This window comes from Gopherus evgoodei, chromosome 12 (genome assembly GCF_007399415.2).
Source record: "Gopherus evgoodei ecotype Sinaloan lineage chromosome 12, rGopEvg1_v1.p, whole genome shotgun sequence".
NCBI classification, from domain to species: Eukaryota; Metazoa; Chordata; order Testudines; family Testudinidae; genus Gopherus; species Gopherus evgoodei.
The window spans coordinates 2,948,017-2,960,070 of NC_044333.1; the positions used below are offsets into that span (position 1 = coordinate 2,948,017).

The 12,054-nt window shown below is 46.8% G+C and overlaps 1 protein-coding gene across 3 annotated transcripts in view; it reads right to left on the bottom strand.

The window, feature by feature from the left end:
• Positions 1-12,054, bottom strand: part of GOT2 (glutamic-oxaloacetic transaminase 2) — a 29,352-nt gene that overhangs the window by 2,156 nt on the left and 15,142 nt on the right. For all 3 annotated transcript variants that reach the window (XM_030581709.1, XM_030581711.1, XM_030581710.1), the window contains exons 2-9: positions 10,417-10,573; positions 8,125-8,253; positions 7,308-7,367; positions 6,999-7,160; positions 6,125-6,229; positions 5,017-5,167; positions 4,489-4,654; positions 1,984-2,134 (exon numbers count right to left, since the gene is read on the bottom strand). In XM_030581709.1, coding sequence (XP_030437569.1) covers positions 1,984-2,134; positions 4,489-4,654; positions 5,017-5,167; positions 6,125-6,229; positions 6,999-7,160; positions 7,308-7,367; positions 8,125-8,253; positions 10,417-10,573 — 1,081 coding nt within the window. The remainder of the gene's footprint in view (positions 1-1,983; positions 2,135-4,488; positions 4,655-5,016; positions 5,168-6,124; positions 6,230-6,998; positions 7,161-7,307; positions 7,368-8,124; positions 8,254-10,416; positions 10,574-12,054) is intronic.

Sequence of the window (12,054 nt, forward strand, 5' to 3'; positions counted from 1 at the left end):
GAAAAGTTAGCGTCTCCTGACTGATCTGCCAGTCTAAGGGCACGTCTACCCTTAAAATGCTGCACTGGTGCAGCTGTGCCGCTGTAGCGCTTTAAAGACGACACTCTGCGCTGATGGGAGATGCTCTCCTGTCAGCGTAGTTAATCCACCTCCTCGAGACGCTGAGGGAGAAGCTGTTTGCACAGGGGGGTCAGGCTAGTAAAACTAGAGCCCTGAGCAGGTACAAAATTTGTAGCTGCATCTGATCTGCAACCATGGTCTGCAGATACCCAGAGTTCCAGGGCTTTGGGTATAATGACGTCACTCAGCAGCATGGATTTTTCACACCCCAAGTGTGAGTTATACCAATATAGGTCTGTAGTGCAGACCAGACCCAAGTCCAAGATACTCGCTCACACATCCTTTGCCCCTCATTAGCAGGATTGAGAGTGTTTTCCAAATTTCTAATAGGAAGCTGAACCCAGGATCTGGCAGGCAGCTCAACTGAAAACCTTGTTTGTAAACTATTTAAGTTATCAATAGTCTAGCATCCCGGACCATGGGCATGAATAGATAGATGTCCTCACCTACTCTGTGCGCACCTTTACATCTACATGTTTATATTCCAGCAGTGACTTAGTTTCACTTTCTTTTTAATCACTGTAGTTCAGTGGTTCTCAAACTTTTGTACTGGTGACCCCTTTCACATAGCAAGCCTCTGAGTGCAACCCCCCTTACAAATTAAAAACACTTTTAAAGTATATTTAATACCATTATAAATGCTGGATACAAAGTGAGGTTTGGGGTGGAGGCTGACAGCTTGTGACCCCCCGATGTAATAACCCCCAGTTTGAAAACCCCTGCTGTAGCTAGTTTTTAGATAGTCACATTTGACAACAGAGCCCTGTTCTGAGAACATGGCAAGAGGGAGCTTACTGAGCTTAGGGATGGCCTCTGCTTACTAGGCCCTGCCACAGCACAGTGGGGTTGGACTGGATGACTTTGAGGTCATTTCCAGCCAGACATTTCTAGGATTCTATGGTTTTGCCTCAGACCTCTGCATCTCATGTGAAATCTCGTGTTACTGGAACAGGTGGCTCATTGTGGTACCTTTACAATAGTAGGCTAGTCTGAAGGGACACACTATAGTTGCAAAAATGGGGTATCCTAAGACTGATGTTGAGTGCATACAAGATTCTCTATGTCTGCACAGAGAGGAGGAAGCTTTTTTGTAAAGAATGAAGTTCCTGAGCTCCACCAGTGTCTTAATTGGCTTCATATTTGTGACTTCCTATTTGGAAATACAGCCATGAGTGACATGGGCTTAAACTGCAGCAAGGGTGGTTTCGGTTGGACATTAGGAAAGACTTCCTGTCAGGGTGGTTAAGCACTGGAATAAATTGCCCAGGGAGATTGTGGAATCTCCATCATTGGAGATTTTTTAAGAACAGGTTAGACAAACACCTGTCAGAGATGGTCCAGATAAAACTCAGTTCTTCCTTGAGTGCAGTGGACTGGACTAGATGACCTCTCAAGGTCCCTTCCAATTCTATGTTTGCCCTAGTGCAGCCACTAGCAACCCAGAAGGGACCATCTTCTTTTTCAATGAAAGAACAAGTTGCTCCTTCAAGGCAATGCACTGAGCAGACCAGCATGGCGTCAGCAGGAGTCTCACACACACAAAGCAACCCAACAGGACTGGAATTTCTCCTGTGAACTGCCTTAGGAAAACCGGCTTAGGTCCCACTGGGATTCCCCCAAGGAGGCTACATAAAAGTCAGGTACATCTAATCAGTTTAATATAACACTGACCTCAGGCGTATTTAGAAAGAAAAAGCCAATGCTAAAGTGGGAGATTTTGTTATCAGCTCCCCACCTTCCCAAGAATAGCATGTGTTCCATGAGCCCAGCCTGATGGACGCTGCCGTGGATATCCCTGTGCTTCCTGTTCCCCCCAGTCCAGGGGAATGGTTTTTCCGGCAGACTGGGGAGAATCGCACTCACCTGTTCAGGTTTCAGCCCCGTGTAACAGAACATGCCAATCTGGTCTGTGATGTGTTGCCAGTTGTGGGAGGAGCCTTCTTTCTTGAGGTTGGCCACCAGCTGGTTGCGCATGTCAATGATCCGGTCAGCCATCCCCTTCACTTCTTCCAGCCTGCAGGAGCGGCAACAAAAGGAGATGCCTGGACATCAGATTCAGACAACGGTGAGGCAGGACAACAATAGAGACTAGCACCCAGTCGACTACCCGAAGGAAACACCTCTAAAGCTTTCCTCTTCACAATTCACACTGGGCACCCACCTGCAATGCCAAAGTGAAGTTAAGCACTGCTGCTTTCAACTGCTCGCACACACAGTCAGCTGAGAGTGCTACAGGCAAAAGATCACTCTGGTGGCTTCCGTTAAAGAGGCAGAGCAAGCCTAGTGTTTTAGTTGTGTGAGAAGTTGCGTCCACACTGCTTTAGGAGCTGCCTCTCTCTCCTGTGATCAGAAGAGAGGGCTCTTTACTAACCCAGTGGGTGCAATATGGACTCCAGTTCAGAGGGAACCAGGGTGAGATCACCATACTCACAGGATTCCCCATTGCAGAGGGTTGATTTTTAAGCACACTCAAGCCATGGACTTTAACCATCAAGGGGCTCATCATGGACAGAAATATTTCTGATGCCATCCAGAACAATGTTCAGTTCTATAGACCTTACTGCGTGCATTCCAGTTATCCAAACACCATTTATACGAGAATCCTAAATATCCAAATCAACGGTGTCTTCTCCATGCAGCCCCATGCCAATTAATCACCAGCCGATTAACAAACGTTAAGGCTGCAGGCACCGTGATTTGGAAGGATTTCCAGATAAACAGAAGCGTGGGTATGGTCAATTACCTCCCCTGATGCTGTTGTGCCGGGAAGCAGTGATGCTGGCCTCCAAGGGTGGAGAAGAGAAAAAAGGGAAGGAAAGCAGAGAGGGAGGGGCATAGCTACAGGGGTCTGGAACCTTCTTGGTGTACTCTAGCGCTTCCTGGCTATGACAGCCTTAGGGTAGGTCACCAGCTGTACCCCTCGCTATTTGTACTGCATTTGTGGAGCCTGGGGAGGTTAGTGCTGGAGCAACACCAAGGAGGCTCCAGTCTCCTGCAGCTGCTCTCCCTCTCCTTCCTTCTTTTCTTCCCCTTCTCTCCCCTCTACCCCCGGGGACCACCATCACTGCTCCCTAGTACTCACAGTCATACCTCACAATACCATTTATCTCAACATTCTGGGTCTCACCCAGGCAATTCAGATAAACGCAATTCTACTGTATTTGGAGGGCGACACCCACTACTCCCCAAAAACAACCCATCCAGGATATGGCTCTGCTGGGGCTCTGATCTGTGCACGTCTGTTCCACGCATAAGCACCACGCTAAAGACGTGTCTGCCAAAAGGAGGCAGCTATCAGAGTTCCCAATGGGATGAGGGCTAGAGGACACAGCCTTCCCCTTTTGTTCTGCCAAGTCAGCTGCCTGCAGGGACCCTGAACTCTAGCAACAGATCGATAGGACTAGGAAAGCAGTGCATGGGTACATCAGAACATGGGATCAGGTTACCGTTCTCAGCTGTACTCAGAGGGGGGCAGCGCTTAAAACAAACATTATCATTTAATTTCCCCATGGAAAATGTATTAAGAAGTCCTGCAAAGCATTAGTGAGACCCTTCAGTGCCCCAGCATTGAGCTGCTAGGCAAGACCGGAGCCTTCAGCCTGGGAAACCTGAACAGTTCCATTTACAGCTGAATTCTGTCCAGTTAAAATGACAGTGAGGGAAAACTTGGCATTCCAGTCTGAATTTCCACCAGATGATGCCATGCAGGCTGGTGTGTGGTTACCCAAGAGGAACATAAAGATCTGATCTGGCCACCTGTTCAAACAGCCCTGCTAGGTTCTACATTTGGAGCAGGAGGAAGTCAGCATAGTCAGAGGAAGGGGAGTATGCTGGATTTAAAGGGACTCCCCTCCTGGAAGAGCTGGACTATACACTGACCTCTTCCCTGCAGCTCTAGGTAAAGAGGTGTAAGTAGCTTTTCTGTCTCTTGCTCACTATCAGCTTGGTGCCAGAGCTCCATGGCACTGTTACTGCAACAGAGGAGCCCCGTGCAGGGAAGCACCTTGAGCAGAGTATTTGCCTAGGAGTCCTGAGGGGCAGTGTTCAGCCAGAGTTACATTTCTCTTGGATGACAGTCACTGAGCAGGCATGGTGGGGAGACTGCGCCCTGTTTAGAGGCTTCCCTAAAGGGTAAGCCTCTTGAATTTCCCCCTCCTTTGGCTGACGACGCCCCATTGGGGCTGACGGGATGGGTCACCTTGAGGTACCTGCCACTGAGCTTTCACTCCTTTGTGCTCTCTAGCTACAGTGGAGAAGCTTGTTTAGCCCGACTTGTTCAGGCTTTTGTCCTGCATCATTCCTATGCAGCACCTTTGCTTCTAGTCTGCTCATGATGGGAAACAGGCTCCTGAAGGCAAGTTGCCTTACCATTCCTTCCGCAGGTCAGGACTCGTCAGGATGATGGAGGCAATACGAGCTCCATTGATGGGTGGATTTGAATACATGGGGCGGATCAGGATCTTCAGCTGGGATTCCACCCTCTTGGCCTCATCCACATCCTTGCAGATCACTGAGAAGGCACCCACACGCTCCCCTGAAACACAATCCAAGTCTGACCATACCTGTCCTACTACAACAGACAATGTATGTTGTAGGCCTCCAGCATTTGGATTAAACCTGCCCTGGGACACCACAGCAGTCCCCGGTTGCAGAGGAGACAGCACAGGTAGAGTAGCATGAACTTCCCCAGTACCCAGATCTGACCAGATCTCCTTTCTGTGCCAAAGGGGAGTGCCTCTAGGAGGTGAAAGGACATGAATCTGGTGGGCATTCACCAGAAGGTAGGGATTTCTGGTCAATAATGGTGCAGGTGGCTTTCACATTGGCAACCTGGAAGTCAGAGGTGCCATATCTCACCATTAACCCTCTGAGCCATCTTCCTTTCCCACTGCTTACCGTAGAGGCCCATGTTCTTGGCATAGGACTGAGACAGAACAACATTAATGCCTTGCTCAATAAAATGACGCACAGCCCAGGAGTCCCGGTTTATGTCCCCGCTGGCAAAGCCCTGGTACGCCATGTCAAAGAATGCGAAGAGATTCCTCTTCTGCAAGGAAAAACAAAGATTCAATCACTCACCCTTCTAATGGCTGAATGTCCAGGGTCACCTGTGAACCGCAGGAATTAGGTCAGTAGTGTTACTAGAGATTTATGCAGGGCCTCCCCCATGTGTTATTGCACCAGCAGTGGGCCATTTCCACAACCACCAGGACTCCTGGCTACTAAAAGGCAGCATGAAGCGGCACGCATAGTCACATACTATGTAGCACATACCAGTGCATTTCATTTGTATTCCAGGTGTGTATAAGCTAATCTTTGAACTAAATACTTTGAGAACGGTATGTCTGAAGGGAAGATTCATCATGCTAACCCCAGAGTATGTGACAGCTAGTCAGGTTGGCTGGCATCCTCCTGTCCCCTATAACTTCCCCTATCCAATGGCTAAGATCGCACAAACATTTAGCTGGGTTCAGTTTTTTTAGTCTTTTGTCCCCTTCCACAACAAACATATTAATGCCCATTGGAGAACCACTGCTCTAGCCAGACACTGACCAGCCCTCACTCCTACCAGCTCTAGCTGCACTTTTCCTTCCCACAGGGAATATAATCAAATATCTGCAGTACTCCCAGGTATTCCTTATTTCCATCCATTGCTGGGTTGAGAAGGAAGGTAGTTTTAGAATAACAACGCTGGAGCTCCTACAATGTTCCAGGTTCAAGAATTCAAATGAGTTTCAGCAGAATAATTATCAGGGCCTTAGATAATGGAGATTTCCATAGAATGCTGAGTGTTTGACCTTTGAGTTTGTGCTATGAATTCTGCTTCGGCACCAGTCCAATACACTTGGGCTCCCCATTACTTTAGACAGGTAAGGTTGCCATCCAGATTGACAAGGGACAAATGGGCCAGTGCTCAAGAGAGACCAAAGTCTAGGAACATGGCACCATTTCATCAGTAGTATCAACACAGATATGACATACCCCAGCCCACCCCATACCTCACCTTCACCACAGCAGCCAGCTCCTTCCATTGCTCTGGTCGGGGGTCCACACCAGTGGGGTTGTGAGCACAGGCATGGAAGAGAATGACGCTCTGCTCGGGAATTTTCTAAAGAAGATGTTACAGAGAGTGACATGAGACAAGCGATGTTTAAAGCAATGTTTCTTCTTCAGTTGCCTATAACTAAGCCACAGGGCAAGCAATGAGTTAGAAGGCACAGCAATATCAGAAATGAGGAGTAAGAGGCGAGCAGCAGTAAATCAGTTTGTGCTCAAGAGCGGGATGAGTTTTGTAGCGTCTTTAGAGAAATGGTTCTCACTCAGGGGTATGCACACCCCTGCGAGTATGCAGAGTCTTCCGGGGGGTACATCAACTCATCTAGATAGTTATCTTGTGTTACAGCAGGCTACAGAAAAAGCACTAATTAAGTCAGCACAAACTAAAAATTTCATATTTTATACTAAAATTTCATAGTAAATTTTTTTCTGCTCTGTATACTATACACATGTAAGTACAATATTTATATTCCAATTGATTTTATAATTATATGGCAAAAGTGAGAAAGTCAGCAATTTTTCACACTAATAGTGTACTGTGACACTTGTATTTTTGTGTGACTGTATAAACAAGCAGTTTTTAACTGAAGTGAAACTTGGGTACACAAGACAAAGCAGACTCCTGGAAGGAGTACAGTAGCCTAGGAAGGTTAAGAACTGCTGCTTTAGAAGTTCCAATGACTAATAGAAATTGCAGCTACGGGATGAGGGAGCTGCTTAGTGGTCTGAGATTCAGGCTCAGCCTAGAAGCTAAGTAAGTAGGGTCATGAGACTACAAACACTACCTTTCCCCTCTGCTCCCATCCCAACAGTCAACTCACAGAAATGTCATCCAAGGCTCCAGCAAAGTCAAAGCCGCAGGTCTTGGGATCATAGTAGCGATAGGCATGCAGCTGCATGCCAGCATCCCTGAAAATGGGGGTGTGGTTGCCCCAGGATGGTTTGGGCAGGTACACGTCACGGCTGTACTTGAAAAATCGTTGCTACGGCAGACAGAGAGCAAGTTCAACTGGTGTATTCCATTGCTGCCAAAGAGAAAGTCAGTCTCCCAGCAGTAAGGAGTTAATCAATGCATGAGCTTCAGCCACAGATGTCCCCTCTCCTCCCATCACCATTTACCAGGGACTTACCAAGAAATTGGCTCCAACTCTTAGAGAACCAGTCCCGGAAATGGTCTGCACAGTGACATACTATAAGGAAAAGGGATGCAAATGCGTAAGATGCCAACCTATCACACAAAATATGGACCATGTTAAAGTGCACTAACATCTTTTTAGTGTGCATGAGCCACACAGAAGAAACACTGATGTTACAGATCTGTTCTCAACTCATCAATACCTAAATCCCGTATAAAACGGCAAGCTAATTCCGCAGGACTGAGAAGTTAAAACAATGTCTCATGGATCTTTTACTCTATTTCAAATGGTAACTCACAATACAACCTGAGATTAAAAGTTAGCTAAACAGCAAGACATGGCTGTACATGAGTTGAAATACTGTCTCATCATAGGACTGGGAGCCAGGAATTGCTGAGCTCCACCTCCAGTTCGAACACTGGCTTCTGTGTGCCCGAGGACAAGGTCACCTCCCCTCTTAAGTGAGTTTTTCAGAAGTGCTCAGAGTTGCCTTCAATGGCAGCAGTTAGGCCAATGCCATGCTAGCCCGGAACTCTGGTTCTATTCCAGCTGGATGACCATGGGCAAGTCATAAAGACTTTGTCGTCTCAGTTCCCTCCTCTAAAACAAGGACAATGTTATTGAGCTCCTTTGTAAAGCACTTTGAGATGTACTCAGGCAAAGCATTACAAGAGCCAGAGGTATTATCTGTTGCCCTTTAAACACTCTGGATGTGGTTATGGAATTCTTTTGCTGACAGGTACAAAGCTTACAGGGTAGAACAGCCCTACTTGTACAGTGTTTTAGTTTAGACTTCCACCTAGCTCTTTACCCGGCCACTCTTGATAACCTCATTGGTGTCACCCAGTGCCAGCTCAGCTGATGCCTTATTGAACTCCGCCAGCCCTGCAATGGGTAAGTACTCCTTGTCCATCTTCTTAGCAGCTATCTGGGCCTCCGCCTAAGAAAGGAACACACGTTCAGTTGCTGCAAACATTCTACAGGTTCCCCAAGCCTCCGCCAGAGGTAATATATATTAATGTTTCCTTTGCTTAGCACCCATTATGATGGTAAGATACCATCCAAGAAGATAAACTGGCCATCAACAAGTTTAGGCTTGAAATTAGGTTAAGGTTTCTAACCATCAGAGCAGTGAAGTTCTGGAACAGCCTCCCAAGAGGAGCAATGGGGCCAAAAACCTAACTGTCTTCAAGACTGAGCTCTGCAAGTTTATGGAGGGGATGGTATGATGAGACTGGCTACAATGGCAGGTAGCCCATCTGTGACTGCTAGCAGCCAGTATCTCCAACAGCCAGTGATGGGACACTAGATGTGGAGAGCTCAGTGTTGGAACAGAGAATTCTCTCTCAAATGTCTGCCTAGTGGGTCTTGCCCACATGTTCAGGGTCTAACTGATAACCACATTTAGCGTCAGGAAGGAATTTTCCCTCAGGTCAGATTGACAGAGACCCTGGAGGTTTTCACCTTCCTCTGCAATCTGGGGCATGGGCCACTTGCAGGTTTAAACTACTGTAAATGGCAGAGTCTGTAACTTGAAATCTTTAAACCATGATTTGAGGATGTTAGTAACTCAGCCAGAGATGAGGGGTCTATTTCAGGAGTGGGTGGGTGAGGTATTGTGGCCTGCAATGTGCAGGAGATCAGACTAGATGACCACGATGGTGCCTTCTGAGCTTAAAGTCTATGAACTCCAGCTCAGCAGAGTTATTTCCCAGAGAGGAGGGCTCCATTCAAAGTCAAAGCCATCTATGGCAACCTGTCAGCAGAAATATTTATTGATGTTGCTTTAAAAGCATAGTTCACAGGCTGACACAAATCATTGAGTCTCAACCCAGCATTGCTGCTTGTGAGCAACTGGTGGCCCAGTGAGTACTGAGCCAGGTAGCCAGAAACTAGAGGAAACAGTCCCTTCCAGGCTCATTAGCAGTAAGAGCTGCACTAGAGACAATCCTCCACTTAACCTGAAAACATTCTGCAGAAGGTGAGAGCTACCATTTATAGGAGAGAAATGTCTGGGCCTGGAAATATACCCCAAGCTAGACCAGTGCCCAGGGCCAAGCAATTTGTGCTGGCTCAGATATAGACCTTATCTGCACTGGCAAAGTTACCGAAATGTTCAAGACACTTTTCAAACCAGCTGGAGCTGCAGCATAGACAAGGCTCTGACAAATGATGTTGTTCAATCTGCTTTTAAGTAGTTTAACTAAACAAGTTATAAAAATGGTTCTGGTTGTCTCAGCCTTGTCAGCACTGAGGCTCCAACTGGTTTTAAAATTGGTTTAGTTAAAGTGGTTTAGATATGAGAGTGGCTCCCCAGCACAGGCAAGGCCTCAGGAGTTCAGCTACAAATCTGAATGTTCACATGCTACACAGGTCAGATGGTAGCAGCAAGAACCATGGATTTTAACCACAGTCTCCTCAGCACATTCGTCCAGAGCCTATTAACAGTAGGAATGAGGAGGAGTATTTGGGAGGGGAACACACCAGCAGACCCAGAACAGAGGGTCACTCATTGCCAAGGCTCAGATGCCCAGAGAAAGTTTCCCTCAGAGAGGCTGATTTCAATAAGTTTGACAATACAGACCTGTGTCCAATTTCCCTGTCCAGAATTTCAGACTGGATTAGAGAGAAGGCAGCAACGCTCAGCAGAATTTCTGAGACTGCCCCTTATTAGATTAGTGTCAGCTCTTCCTCACTGACACAGTGTGGGTTAGGGAAGTGCTCTTTGCATTGGTCTTGTTTATTAAAAAAGATCTCTTAAAAGTTTAAGAGCTCCACGCAGCATGATCCCCAAGGGGGAGCACGGAGCCCAAGCGGTCATGGGAGTCACAGACAAGATTTGTTATTTACTTCAACGGGAGCAGGATTTGGTCCTAGAGAAGTATTTTAGTTCTTCCTTCAGATGTCAGTCAACTTGATCCAATAGAGTCGTCTTCCAGACCACCCTAGTGCTAGCAAGAGGAACTCATGCTAACCCCATCCGCCATGTCTTTCCTATGGATCAATCACTGAGACCATCTTTACCCCATAGGCTCCTCGCAATAGTACTTCATATCACACAATACTTGGATTTTATCCCCATCGCAGCTGGTGCTAGGCTTACTTTGCGGACGCTGTTCAGGACATACGGCTTCCCGTTATCGTCCCGGTATGCCCCAACACCCAGGTTCATCTTCTTAGCGTTGGTGTCTCGTTTAAAGGCTTCAGTCACCCCCAAAATAGGATCAGGGGGTCCCATCTCCACATGAGACCACCAGGAGCTGCACAAGGAATATAAGTGGGAGGATTAGGAAATGGTTCATGGCCTAATCCTGTTTGTTATATCCTGGCCTATGGGCTCAACAGGATCTCTTTGGCACTGGTATCCAACAGCTCTAACTGAAGTACTGTATCTACAGAACCAATAAGCCACAGCTTCCCTCTCTCTCCACAGACTAACCCTATTCCCACTGTGGCATGTTTATAAGGAAGACTAACCACGCTAGCTTCTCAGTTAAGCCAATGAGAGAGAGAGAGAGAGAGAGAGAGAGATAATAGGACAGAAAATATCATATTGCTTCTATATAAATCCATGGTACGCCCACATCTTGAATACCGCATGCCGATATGATCGCTCCATCTCAAAAAAGGATATATTGGCATTGGAAAAGTTCAACAAAAGGGCAATAAAAATGATTAAGGGTATGGAATGGCTTGTGTGAGGAGAGGTTAATAAGACTGGGACTTTTCAGCTTGGAATAGAGAACTAAGGGAGGATAAGAACATAACGGCCGTACCGGGTCAGACCAAAGGTCCATCTAGCCCAGTATCTTGTCTACCGACAGTGGCCAATACCAGGTTCACTCCCTCTGGGGCACCTAACAGGCAATGACCAAGTGATCTCTCTCCTGCCATCCATCTCCATCCTCTGACAAACACAGGCTAGGGACACCATTCCTTACCCATCCTTGCTAATAGCCATTAATGGACTTAACTGGATACATTTGTGGAGCTTCTCTTTTAAACGCTGTTATAGTCCAGCCTTCACAACCTCCTCAGGCAAGTAGTTCCACAAGTTGACTGTGCACTGCGTGAAGAACTTCCTTGTATGTGTTTTAAACCTGCTGCCAGTTAATTTCATGTGGTGGCTCCTAGTTCTTGTATTATAGGAATAAGTAAATAACTTTTCCTTATCCACTTTCTCCACATCACTCATAGACTCTAGGACTGGAAGGGACCTCGAGAGGTCATCGAGTCCAGTCCCCTGCCCTCATGGCAGGACCAAATACTGTCTAGACCATCCCTGATAGACATTTATCTAACCTACTCTTAAATATCTCCAGCGATGGAGATTCCACAACTTCCCTAGGCAATCTATTCCAGTGTTTAACTACCCTGACAGTTAGGAACTTTTTCCTAATGTCCAACCTAAATCTCCCTTGCTGCAGTTTAAGCCCATTGCTTCTTGTTCTATCATTGGAGGCTAAGGTGAACAAGTTTTCTCCCTCCTCCTGATGACACCCTTTTAGATACCTGAAAACTGCTATCATGTCCCCTCTCAGTCTTCTCTTTTCCAAACTAAACAAACCCAATTCCTTCAGCCTTCCTTCATAGGTCATGTTCTCAAGACCTTTAATCATTCTTGTTGCTCTTCTCTAGACCCTCTCCAATTTCTCCACATCTTTCTTGAAATGCGGTGCCCAGAACTGGACACAATACTCCAGTTGAGGCCTAACCAGCGCAGAGTAAAGCGGAAGAATGA